Below are 13,970 nucleotides of genomic sequence, written 5' to 3'. Positions count from 1 at the left end.
TATATGTATATATATTTTTATTTGTACGTCACATCTCCATGCAACTTAGTGTACAAAAAAATAAATACAATTTCAAATAAAAACACTATAAAAAGAGAGAAATAAACCAAAAACAGACTGAAATAGGATAACGCCGCTTAAAGCGATGATTTAATCTCAAAGTGCGGAAGATTAAAATGTAAAATAACTTTAAATTATAAAGCATAAAAATGCACATTAAAGTGTGTTTACAGGTACTTTTATCACTCACTCTTGCTTATGTGTGATGCAGCAGAAATCTAAAGATGTGTGTGTGTGTGTGTGTGTGTGTGCGTGCGTGCATGCATGTGTGTGTGTGTGTGTGTGTGAAACTGCAGCAGTTTGGAGGCCACTTTCACCACAGATGTTATGATTGTGTCAGCTAACAGGAATCGGTGTGCGTGTGCGTGTGCGTGCGTGCGCGTGCACGACAGCCGCCGCCGCCGCCGCCGCCGCCGTGCGTCTCTGGCCTCACTCGTCACTCGTCACGGCTTCTTTAAAAACAACGTTCACATTTTACAGTTTCACACCGAGGACGATTCCAAGAAACTTCAACCATAGAGAGAGAGAGAGAAGGTTTCCTTTCATCCCACACTTCTCTGTGTGTGTGTGTGTCTGTGTGTGTGTGTGTATGTGTGTGTGTGTGTGTGTGCGTGTGTGTGTTTTCTCTTCCCCACAAACTTCCCCCTCAGAAACCCAAACGTAAACAGAGGCTGCGATAAGTTAAAAATCATCACACACACACACACTTGCGCTAACGCTACGTACGCCACGTGGTTGTGTGTGTGTGTGTGTGTGTGTGTGTGTGTCTTAAATTAGCAAACTTTCTGTTAGCCGTTCTGCTGACCTCAGCGATCCTGGTTCCAGAGAAACACACACACACACACACACACACGAGTTCTTTGAAACCCTCCCACACAGTTTTCACACTTAATGACACAAACACAAGCTAACGTTTCCCCTGAAACCAGCAGCGCAAAGAAAAGACCTGATCGCTGTAAAACAAGCTAACTGATTCTGGGAGATTATTCTTTTGACTTTTTACCGAGAAGGACAAGGAAAGAGTTCTTTTGATGCCGGTCAAGTCCACGTTGATTGATGCGGCGGGGGGGGGGGGGGGGGGGGAACTAACGTCACTTATGGGTCAGTGAAACTATGCTAATGACTCAATTAGGCTAACAAACGCGTACGCCACAGGTGTCAAACTGCCGGCCCGCGTCAAATCTATCTACGTTTCTACAAATCTACGTAGGAGCAATGTTAGCATTGTTGTCGGAAAAAATTGTTTTGCGGAGTCAAAACGGCGCTAACATGACAACCCTTGGCGAATTTCGACCATTCGCCACGATACAGGAATTGCCCTATAACTTTGGCATAGATTGAACTCCACCGAATTTCCCCAAAATTTGGCGGGAAAACCGTGCATGGCCTCAACTCAACAGGAAGTCGGCCTTTTTGAATTTTGGTGATTTGCACCCTTCGTAAATGAGTTAGACACATCGAAAAGTTGTCGAAAGTAGTTTTTCCCCCCCATTTTTTGTTCTCTAGGCCGGCCCCCTATTGACCATACTAGCTGTTCATTGGCCCCCAAGGTCGCAAATAGCCAAAATGGACGCCAAAATTCGAAAAGGCTGACTTCATGTTGAGTATGTGTTTAAAAGACAGTGAGGTTGTGGGCCATGTTTTCATTATAACATAATATTAAGTGGGGGGGGGGGGGGCGCATGTAATCAATTGGGGGGCCGCATATGGCCCGCGGGGCCGGCAGTTTGACACCTGTGATTTAATCACCTGATCAAATCTACCCCCTTTTCTTCTAGACGGCCCTCGCTCCCTCCGCACCAAAGTCCATAAAGAGAATCTGCAGCAGTTAGCAGTTAGCATAATAATTACTCGTGCGCTAAGAAAAACAAGATTTACTACATTCTTAGTCGTCGACTAACTCGTCGTTGTCGACTAAATCTTAATCCTGTTTGGATTTACCGACGTACAAAAACCCAACGAGGCGACCGTAGAGCAGCGACTCTTTGTCGTTAGCTAAAAACAAACGCACGCTAAAACGCTGATTTTCTCTATGGACTTTGGTGAAGGGAGAATTTTACAAATTCGCAATTACGCAGCGGTTTGCGCCATCAGGAAAAATTCCAGCGGGTTTCTGAAAGCCACGAAGTTGCTAACGTGTGGTTATTGCGGTAATTTCACTCACTCGCGCTGTTGCGCGAAGCTAGCTAATCGGCGTCTTTGTCACCAGAGAGGAGAGCGTTGGGGAAAAATACGCCTGTATGTAAGTTTAATAAGAAATTAATTTTAGATACGTGTGTTACACTGTTCAAAGTTTCAAATTTAACACACAAAATCATTAATACACTGTTTATAACATGGGTATTAGGGTAATTTCACTCACTCGCGCTGCTGCGGGAAGCTAGCAAATCATCTTTGTCACCAGAGAGTTGGAATTTTTGGACATTGAGACAAAAACTCCAACAAATGTTGTTTTAAATATGTGTATTTTACTGTTCAAAGTTTCATATTTAACACACAAAATCATTTAACACTATTTTAACATGCAGTAAACTGTAAATAACTCAAAGCTATGCTGGAAAAATTGGACAAAAGTAAATTTTTTGGCCCTTTTACGGTTAAAATAAGCAAAAACTTACCCAAGTAAAGTACATTTTTCTGTCTTTGTCAGTGATCCTAATGTGTTAATACATCATACGACAAACACAACCGTGCCTGTAATCCGGTTTAATGTGTTTACGCGGCTTTTACGCTACTTTAACCTGGACTAAACCATCTGTGTGTGCTCCGTTTAAACAGTCTATTGTCGGGCAGTGATCGTGTTGTGTTACGGTTTGAGCGACAGTGAAAACAGTGAATGTGCCGGAATCAGCGCTGTGGCTCAGAGCCAAATTACACTTTAGCAACGCTACATCATCATCATCGAAGCCAACACGTGTGACTTTACTCGCGCGGTTGCGGGACGCCGAAGAATCAGTGCTTAGAAATGTCCTTATTTTTAAGGAAAGGCACCTTTTTTTTCAATGAATATAACATTAAATGAATCATAAACACACTCTATACATTGTTTATGTGGTAAACGACTATTCTAGCTGCAAACGTGTGGGTCAAACATGTCAGAGGAAGAACTTTTGATCCAAACTTTGACCCTAAATTGTACACAAAAGTTTATATTATATATATATATATATATATATATTATATTATAAATATTATTATTTACTAAAGGATGTACTGCTGTTTGTGCCTGTTGACTCGCAGGATCAGGACCAGGTAGAACGTTCACAGTGTATCATGAGTCTGTTTCTTTTGCGTCTACCGCCCCCTGCTGGCCAATGTTAGTACTGACATTTGTAAATACACGTTAGTGTCATAATAGTCATAGTTTATTTATATTCAAAACTAAACAAAGTCATTCACTGTTATCTCATTCAGTTTGTTGAAATCATTAACAATAATAATAATAATAATTATATAAATAATGTGTAATAAATCATTCAGTTTACAGCAATTACATGGGTTTGTGTTAGCTTGGACTAACAGGTAGCTTAAATATACAACTATATATATATATATATTCATAATTATACATAGCAGTTAGATGATATACTACACGAAATAAAATTTTATAAAAATATAAAAAAATACAAAAATTGAGGGGAAAAAAGTACATTTTGAGAGAAAAAAAAACCTTTTTCCAATCAATCTAACAAATTTTGAGGAAAAAAAAGTTTTTTGAGAAAAGAATAAATATATTTTATGAAATTAAAATTTTGAGGGGAAAATTTCAATTTTAAGAAAAAAAAATTAAAAATTGAGGTAAAAAAAAAATTGAGGAAAAAAATGTCCTTTTTGTGAAAAAAAAAATTCCAATCAATCCAACCAATTTAGAGAAAAAAAACTTTTTTGAGAAAAAAAATAAAAATTGAGAAAAAATATATAGCTTTTTAGATTTTTTTTTTTTTTAATTAATCAGAAACACACTCTATACATTGTTAATGATGTAAACAACTATTCTGAGACGCTCTGCTCTAGCTTAGAAGTCTTAGAAGTCTATTGCACTTTTCCAATGGTGTTGATGAGTGAACGTAAAAGTGGAAGCATTCTTCTTCTTCTTCTTCTTCTTCTTCTTCTTCTTCTTCTTCTTCTTCTTCGTTAAAAACATCCTAAGAGCCGGTGAGCTCCGAGCCCATGCTCACGCTGCGAAAACGCTGCGGTTCGTCGTACGACGGCACGGCGAGGAAGGACATTTGGTTTGGTTTGGGAGCCGCGGTGGGCGCGGCGCTGGTGCCGGCGCCGGCGGCGGCTCTGTGGTGGTTGATGGCCGGCTGAGAGCTGCAGTGCTCCAGACTGGAGTGTACAGCCGGGTGAAAGAGGAGGCCAGAGGTCTTTTTACGGGAGGCGATGGGCGTGGAGGAGGCCGCTCGACCGGACCACCTGGGCGGAGGAGGAAGCAGCGACACGGACGCCGGAGCTTTGGTCTGGAACCATTCCGCCTCCCCTCGTTCCTCCAGGTTCCTCCTCTCCTGCTCGGCTCCAAACTGGACCTCCAGCAGATCCAGGGGCGTCCTGGAGGTCTTCTCGTCCCTGAAGCTGCAGACGGTGCTCTGAGTGTCCTGGCCCAGGCCGGACGGCAGAGAACCGCCTTTGCCCACCTTGCAGCTCTCGCCGTCGTCGCCGCCGCCGTCGTCGTCGTCGTCGTCGCCGCTGGTGCTCGGGTCGATGCCGGGGAAGTGGTGCAGCCTCTGGAGCTGGGCCGAGGTGCGGCGCAGAGCTCCTCCCATGAGGCCCGTGGGCGACGGCGCGGCGTTGAGCAGGCGGTTGAAGAGCGCCATGTTGGGGTGACGATTGGCCGACTCCTCCGTGTTCTCGGCGATTTCCTCCAGGGGATGGAAGTGCATCTCCTCTTTAGGGATCCTGTTACAAGAGATGTCAATCAATCAATCACACTGTTCATATCCTGTTGCACAAGCCCCGCCCCCTTCCAAACACCTGGTTCCAACTGGCGAAAATTGGAGAAAGCGACGTAATTTTGGTTCCTAAGCGTCACGAGGCGTTCAGGAGCTCCCACGTTTAAATTTGTGAAAAACGGATATGAATTGAAATGAATCAAAATGGTTCTTACTGGAACCATCAGTGTTACCAAGAACCCTCGAAAAACAAATGGTACCAGGTAGAACCTCAACCCTTGTGTAGGAAGGTTTCTACACTCTTAGAAATAAAAGTGCTAAGTAGAACCATATAAGGTTCTTCGGCTTGTCCTCATAGGAGAACCCTTTTTTGGCTCCAGGTAGAACCTAACCTGGAACACTTAACCTTAGTGTTACCAAGAACCCTTTTAAACCCCTTTATTCAGGGAAGGGGTTTTAGAGGGTTCTCTGGATCAAACTGGTTCTTATTGGAACCATTAGTGTTACCAAGAACCCTTGAAAAACAAATAGTGCCAGGTCAACCCTTGTAGAAGAACACTTTTGGAACCCTTATTTCTAAGAGGGTATGAAGGTTTCTACACTCCTAGAAATAAAAGTGCTAAGTAGAACCATATAAGGTTCTTTGGCTTGTCCTCATAGGAGAACCCTTTTTGGCTCCAGGTAGAACCTTTTTGTAAAGGTTCCACCTGGAACTCTTTTGGAGGGTTCCACCAAGAACCCTGTATTCAGGAAATGGGTTTTAGAGGGTTGTCTGGAACAAAATGGTTCTTACTGGAACCATTAGTGAACCCTTGAGTAACCCTATCTTCGGGAAAGGGTTTCTCAGAAGCAAATGGTTCCGGGTAGAACCTCAGCCCTTGTAGAAGGACGGTTCTACTTAGGTTCTACTTAGCACTTTTATTTCTAAGGGTGTAGATCAGGTGAACTAAAGGAGGACAAAGAAACTCACGCCATGTCGAACGTGGACCCCTGGAAGGACGGCTTGCGCAGGACGAAGAGCGTGGCGGCCGTGTACGGCGGCCGAGGGTTGGAGTCGTTCCAGTAGCGGTCTCGCTCCATCGCGGGCAGGTCCGCGTACATCTCGTCCACGGCCATCATGGACACCTGCGCGGGCGAAAGCGTACGTGAGTCGAACGCGTCCGTACCACAGTCGCGAGAGCGTCGTACCGTAGCGAGACGATAATAACCTGGAAGTTCCTGTCGATGAGCCAGTTTGTCTCAAAGTCGTCGTCGTCTTCTCCGAACGGGTTGATCAGCTGCTCCGCGACCTGCAACCACACAAAGGAAACGTCTCACCCTCTGATGATGATGATGGTCTTAAAAGGAAATCTGTAAAAATGACTCTGACCTTGAGCCACCCTGCGTAGAAGAAGAACTGCAGCAGGGTGAAGATGGGCACGTAGAGGTCAAGGTCGTGACCCGGATACGCTTGACTGGGGTCCAGGAACTGACGGCCGATCAGACACACCAGGAAGAAACTGTACACGGCCAACGTCACCACCTGAGAAGCACAAAATATGACGTTCGTGTACGACCGCGGTGTTTTTTTATCCATTTAAAACATGTTAATACGCTATTTTGACATGTAGTAAACTGTAAATAACTTAGTTGCAGGACATTTTGTGGCCCTTTTTATGGTTAAAATAAGCCCAATGTTGAGGTTTTTAAGCCAGAGTCAGTTGTTTTTGTGCGTTTTCTCTTATTTTTAGTGCTGCGCTAACGCACGGCGCGTTTCCATGACGACTGACCGTAAAAAGACTCGAATCCCGTCATGTTTTTTCACGCGCCGCGACACCGGACTCCAGGCACAGTTTACCAGTTAGCTCCGTTAGCTGCATTAGCTCCTTTTAGCGCCGGTTAGCGCGCCTACAGTCGAACTGTAGCGGAAAAAGAGCAGCGCTAACAAATAACGTTAGCGTACCTGTGTTACTACGTATGTGTGCCTCTGTTTTTTTAAAGTTTAGCGCGACTTTAGAGGCTCGTTTTAACAAATCGGGAGTATCGTAAAACATGACGTCACGCGCCTCTTTTTCCGGTCAGTCGCCGTGGAAACGCGTTATGCGCTAACTCGCGCTAAGCTAACGTTGACGCGTTAACTACTTATTTTCTTATTTTTCTTTTGTATTATTGTCTTTTAAATGCTTCTTGTGTGGGTCTTTTGGGGTTTTTTACTTTTATTACCCTAAAAACAGAACTTTAGAAATCACAACATTGCCCTATAATAACACATTATACAGTTTGTGTATAAACACAGATACAGCGTCACCACGTTTATACGTCACATATTCAGGCTTTTAAAAGTGGCTCTTTTTTTGTCGTCTTACATGTCGTCGAGTCAAAGTTACGATTGATTTTCTATCGCACTTTTAAGCAGCGATATAAAGTCGTTTTCCCTCTTATTTCGTACCTAAAAACCTACAAAAGCTACGTACAAAACTACGTACGCTAACCCTACAAAAGAGAAGGTTTTTTTAACTGTGACGTGTTTCCAAAATGTCATGAATTCAATCTGATTTTTAAACATCTTGAGTCCTGAAAATGAAATGAGGACTTCTTCTTGTGGGCGTGGCTGTGGGCGTGGGCGTGGCTGTGGGCGTGGCTCCCAGGTGTGACGATCACTTCAGCAGCTGAAGCTGCTTTGTAATCACGCTCTCCCTCCTCTTTATATGCAGCAACTCGTGGACGTGGAAGGGTTTGACAAACATTTGAGCCGAGCAGTCGTGGACTGACACTTGACTCTTTGATTTTGTTTTATATATATTTGTACATATATATATGTGTGTGCATGTCATTTAGTGAGGTTTGGGAACAGCCAACTCTTTAGTCTTCATTGTGTGAGGAGAAGTTAGTAGAATCTAATCACTCCTAACCACAATCGCCACAAAACTGTGTCCATATCCGTGAACTTTTTGATTTAAACTGCTCAAAATCAGAGGTTTTAGTAATCAGAAACCACTGTTTCTTCTCCAATCTGATGCTTTGGTTTGACGCCATGATTATATACTTGCATTAAAGGGTTAAAATCTTGGTATATTATTAATATATATTTTAATACTTTAAGGCTGAAGTAGCTTATAACCACTTTTTACAGCAGTGCACATTTTCTGCCGCTAGGAACAAATTTGTCAGTTTTTTGTTTTTTTTAATCTGACACTGCAAAAAAATATAGCCATGCATTAAAAATCAATGATTCTGCCGATCACTGAATTTATCATCATTCAAATGTATTTTATGGAAATATTGTCGTTTTATGGGTTTTTTTTTCATTTAAAAAACAATGTAAACATACTGGCCTTTAAAGGGTTAACATTGAAAAAAATAGTATTAATATTTGATTGACTAATTTAAGGTGGGAAAAATTATTAATAATAAATAATATTTTTACAGCCGTTTTTGGGAAGGTGACATTTTCTGCCGCTAAGAACAAATAAGGCATTTTTTGATTGTTTTCAAAAGTATTTTATGGAAATTGTAGTTTTTTCGTTTAGTGTTTTTCAATATAAAACAGTGGAGTCGCGTAAAACATACCGGCCTTTAAAGGGTTAACATTGAAATAAATCTGATTAATATTTGATGTGTATATTTCAGGGTGAAGTAGTTTCACTCATTTAAAGGGGAAAAAATATGAAATATGAATATATAATATTTTTACAGCAGTGTTTGGGGAAGGTCACATTTTCTGCCCCTAAGAACAAATGTGTCAGTTTTTTAAAGGAACTCTTAAATGTTAATACTTTTAACAGTTAACCACTCACCTGAGTGTAGACCAGAGGAACACTGATCATGTCGTAATGAAACAACATGCTGCATTTCCCTCTGAACGAGTTCAGCTCCTGTCGACACACACACACACACACACACACACACACACACACACACACACACACACACACACACACACACACACAAATTACTTTTTACAGCCTTTAATCGACATGGACCTGGTTTTCCTTATGTTGTGGGGTCAGTGTGTGTGTGTGTGGGTGTGTGTTCTTGTACTTGTGGCATACTGAGGACCAGTGAGGGGTTTTTTTAACCAACAAAGTGAGGTCTTTTTTACAAAGTGAGGACATTTTGGCCGGTCCTCACTGTTTTGATTGAAATCACTTCCTTAGGTCGTAAACAAGCTATACTCTCTCCTCAATTTGGTACAAAAACCTGTTTTCCAGCCCTGTTATTTCACAAACTTTTTTGCTCTGGGGCTCCACCTGCAGACATTTTATGGTACTGCACCAGATATTTGTAATTGTGTCGGATTTATAAAGTGAAAATGCTGGTCCTCAGTATGTGGCAAGTACAAGAGTGTGTATGTGTGTGTGTGTTCTTGTACTTGCAGCATACTGAGGACCAGTGAGGGGTTTTTTTTAACCAACAAAGTGAGGTCATTTTTACAAAGTGAGGACATTTTGGCCGGTCCTCACTGTGTTTTCATTGAAATCACTTCCTCAGGTTGTAAACATGCTATGCTATATAATGCTATGCTATATAACTATAATTTGGTACAAAAACACGTTTTCCAGCCCTGGTGTTTCACAAACTTTTTTGCTCTGGGGCTCCACCTGCAGACATTTTATGGTACTGCACCAGATATTTGTAATTGTGTCTGATTTAGAAAGTGAAAATGCTGGTTCTCAGTATGCGGCAAGTAAAAGAATGTGTGTGTGCGTGCGTGTGTGTGTGCGTGCACACCTCGAGCAGCAGTTTGAGTGTGTGGTCGTCTTTGATCCGGCCCTCACAGCGCGCCACAGCAGCCAGGTTGACGAACCAGACGCAGGGCATCCAGTATTTGTTGTACGGAGAGTGAAGACGCTCAAACTTCTTCCTCTCCTCTCTCGTCATGAATCCTACGTAAAAAATTACAGGAAATTTCTATTTAAATACAGACCTTTTTATACGTTATTGTGTGAAAACTATAGTGCAATAGCGCAAAATGACGTCTTCTCCGAGTTACAAACACAGAGGAGAGGATTTCTGCATTAATCTTGCGATAACTCCCCTTGTTTTTATCATCGTGTGTGTGAATATCAGGATGTGTTTGTCCTTGTGATTTCTCCTGCGCTCACACAGTGCAGCAGCAGCAGCAGCAGCAGATAACGGACAAAAACGTGCACGCTCGCTTTATGACGCTCACTTCTGACGCTTAACGTCATCGTTCTGATTTCACGACGACAAACGTGATGTGTTTGTTACGAGTTTTACAGAGCAGAAAAATGGATTAACCCTTAGAACACAGAGCTGGTTCTCATTACTGTTTACAAAATGTACAATATAGAGCGTCTGATATCCTTTTTTCAACACAAAGTCTGCAATCTGGTGGGAAAAAAACGTCATTTTCACCAACTATACAAACACATTTGAGCTAAAACTACTCATAATGTTCACTTTTTGTTTTTCTGAACAAAAACAAAAGGCAAACAATGTAATTTGTGTGACTTTTGCGCAATTTTTGCAAATTTATATCACTATTAAAGCCTGAATATATGACCTATATAAACACACACCACCCAGGATGTCCATATAAGGAGTTGAGTATTATTCCCACGGCAAAAAAATACTCAAAATGTTCACTTTTTTGTTTTTCTGAACAAAAACAAAAGAAAAACGGTCTCATATTGTGACTTTTGCACAATTATTGCAACTTTCCTTCACTATTAAAGCCTGAATATGTGACCTATATAAACACACGTCACCCAGGACGTCCATATAAGGAGTTGTGTATTATTCCCACGGCAAAAACTACTCAAAAGATTCACTTTTTTAGTTTGTCTGAACAAAAACAAAAGAAAAACGGTCTCATATTGTGACTTTTGCACAATTATTGCGACTTTCCTTCACTATTAAAGCCTAAATATGTGACCTATAAACACACGCACCGCCCAGGATGTCCATATAAGGACGAAATGGCGTGCTATGACTTTTTCCACATACACATGAATGGAAAACGGTCAAAAAAATGATCACAACCTAGCCCACTTTGAAGCCTCGCCGTGTCGTCGTACGTTGACGTAGAAACGTGGTTGAAGCTTTAATCGTTTCACAAGACTTGAGACTTTTCTCACCTAAGTCAAAGTTTCATTACCTGTTACACTTTTTAAACAATCGCAGTTTGAGTTTTAGACTTTTTCTGGGCGTTTTCATTGCGCCGTTAGTGTGGCACACTCTAGCCGAAGTCAACAGACAATCAAACTCTTCTCCCGCTCACAATTTCCAACCTACACAGACAATTTGTACATAAAAACGTTGCTATGGTCGTTGTCTAACCCTGTGTGTTGTTGACTTGCAGTTTTTCTTAAAATCACCTAAAAGCGGCGCAGAGAGTTCTGCTCAAACCTCCCATTTTAAACCCCCATGTTAAAACTTTTAAAACTGTAATTTCTCAGTCAATTCATATCCGTTTTTCACAAACGTAAACGTGGGAGCTCCTGAACGCCTCGTTTTGTGAAAGTTTTGTGTCCTATCACGGTTTTTAAACAGTCGCGGGTTGAGTTTTAGACTTTTTTTGGGACGTTTTTCAGAGCGGCACACTCTAGCTGAGGACAACCGACAAACAAACTCTTCTCCTGCTCACAATGTCCAACCTGCACATCCGCTTTTTCACAAATTTAAACGTGGGAGCTCCTGAACGCCTCTTTTTGTGAAAGTTTTGTTTCCTGTGACGGTTTTTAAACAATCAGTTCAATTCAGAGCGACACACTCTAGCCGACGTCGACAAACTCTTTTTTACCGTTTTAATTATAACGGTTTTAAAAATGACTTTTTACGTCAAGTTGTCTTGACTCACCGGCCTCCACCACGTGGTCCACGGTGGGGAAGCGCTTGAAGACGGCCGTGCTGACCGAGCGCAGGATGAGCAGCGCCGACAGGCTAGCGTAGCGCATCATGGTGCGCCGCAGCAGGCGGCCGCGCTCGTCGCTGCCGTGGAGGCCGCCCGACAGCACGCACATGAGCCGGTCGGGCAGCGGGATGCTGGTGTACTGGCTCCACCACCGGTTCACCACCAGGGTCACGTAGAAACCTGGTGGAAACGAGCGACGGAGGAGGGAGGGGGGGGGAAGAGGTTTATTTCAGTGTGAGATAATACACTACGGCCATAGACGGTTATCTGTTATGTAACAGGACGTCGTATCCGTTCACAGTCCTCGTCACTGTGATCTCAGGACACTGTGTTTGCTTGAACTCCTTTGTGTTTGTTTCCTCTTATCTTTTAAAGAAGTTTGTGTCTCACCCAGAACAAACGACATGGGGATGAGGCTGGCGTAGTGGTTGCAGTAGATCGCCAGCTTCTCAAAATATCTCTTCTGGTCGTCGTAGAGGAGGAATCTGAAATGGGAAAACAAAAAAAAAAACAAGTCAAAGCCAACACGTGTAGTTATTACGGTGACTTTACTCACGCGGCCGCGGGACGCAGAAGAATCAGCATTTGGAAATGTCCTTATTTTTTGAAGGAAAAGCACTTTTTTTTTCAATTAATTTAACATTAAATGAATCAGAAATACACTCTATACATTGTTAATGTGGTTAATGACTATTCTAGCTGCAAACTGTTCACTTAGAAATGTGAACAGAAATTCTTTTTTTTCAAAGAATATAACAAATTTTGTGGAAGAATTTAATATTTTCATTAAAGAAATAAATTAAAATTTTGGCATCAAAATTTTGAGAAGAAAACATTAAAAAAAAAAAAAAATTAAATGTGCTTATTTCTTAAAGAAAATCACTTGTTTTAGAAAAATTAAGAAAATTTTGAGAAAAAAAAAATTATTGAGAAATGTGCTTATTTTTGAAGGATATAACACATTTTGAGAAAAAAATAAATTTGAGAAAAAAATAAAATTTTGAGGAAAAAACTTGAGAAAAAAAAAAAATTTGAGAAAAAAAAATTTTTTTGAGAAAAACAAAATTTTGAGAAATTTCCTTATTAATTTCCAGTGTTCTAATGGTACATTGTGTTTGCGAATGGTGTAAGAAGACTTTTTGATGATTAGAAAACCCTTGTGCAATGATGTTGTTGAATAAAAATCATTATTTCTAATCTTGTCAATGTCTTGCCTATGTTTTCTCTTCATTTTCCAACTCTTTTATATAAATAAATCTGACTTTTATTGGAAACACAACAAAAATTGTACAGGTGAGCCCAAACTTTTGAACACTAGTGTACTTTGACCCCTTTCTCTCACCTGTAGGTGACGCTGATGGCCGCGTACATGGCGAAGAAGGCCAGGAACTCCTTGTAGAGAACCTTGTAGATGCTTCCCTTCCACACCAGCAGCAGCTTGGAGAAGCCGCAGAATCGGGCGTTTGCCACTCTGGCCGTGTACGTGACCGTCATGGGTGGACGACGTTTGGTTCTCAGGGAAATAAAAAAAAGATCTGTGGATATAACGAAAGAAAACAAAGAGGGGGAAAGTGTCATAGAGGCCATGTTTTTTTTTTTAGTTTCCCTGTCGCCACAGGGCGGTAAAGCGGGTCTTCCAACTCGAAGGTTGGGGGTTTTTTGGTGGCTGTGCCAGTGATCGGGTCACGAATTCTCAACATCTGCAACGTGACTTTAAAAATATGTCGTGAAAAAATCAGGGAAATGTAATGAATATCATGAATTTATATGTACAATAAATACTATAATAGGACTTTTTTTTAGGGGGCAAAAAATAACGAATAAATATTTGTTTTTGTCTTTCAAATGAATGACACTGACTTGAATAATATATAAAACAACACAATAATAACCCAAATATGCTACTATAATAATGGCAAATATCGTTCGAGCAAGAATTCGGTTACTTTTATCCAAAAAAACATCTTAAAATCAAGAGATTATTAATTTCTTATTAAAATATGACATATTATATTTAAAGAAGATGAAACGTGACAGTTCAGTAAAGCAGAATTCATCATTATAAATCTGATTAAAGACTATAAAAGACGCTTCTCTTACCTTGTGTGGATCCTTCTCTGATCAGCGCATCTCTGTGCGTAATTGGCACCGCTGGATGAGTGCGC

General features: G+C 41.3%; 1 protein-coding gene across 1 annotated transcript; it reads right to left on the bottom strand.

The window, feature by feature from the left end:
- Positions 1 to 4,205: 4,205 nt before the first annotated feature.
- Positions 4,206 to 13,299, bottom strand: best2 (bestrophin 2; the record flags this gene model as incomplete). The annotated part of the gene is made up of 9 exons (XM_083905579.1): positions 4,206 to 4,956; positions 5,920 to 6,074; positions 6,158 to 6,238; positions 6,319 to 6,471; positions 8,726 to 8,803; positions 9,660 to 9,814; positions 11,752 to 11,985; positions 12,196 to 12,290; positions 13,148 to 13,299. The coding sequence occupies 9 exons, from the start codon at positions 13,297 to 13,299 to the stop codon at positions 4,206 to 4,208; spliced, it is 1,854 nt and encodes a 617-aa protein (XP_083761705.1).
- Positions 13,300 to 13,970: the final 671 nt, after the last annotated feature.

The sequence above is a fragment of the Microchirus variegatus genome (genome assembly GCF_963457635.1).
Source record: "Microchirus variegatus genome assembly, chromosome: 19".
Lineage (NCBI taxonomy): Eukaryota > Metazoa > Chordata > Actinopteri > Pleuronectiformes > Soleidae > Microchirus > Microchirus variegatus.
This window is presented reverse-complemented; position numbering and strand designations above follow the sequence as displayed.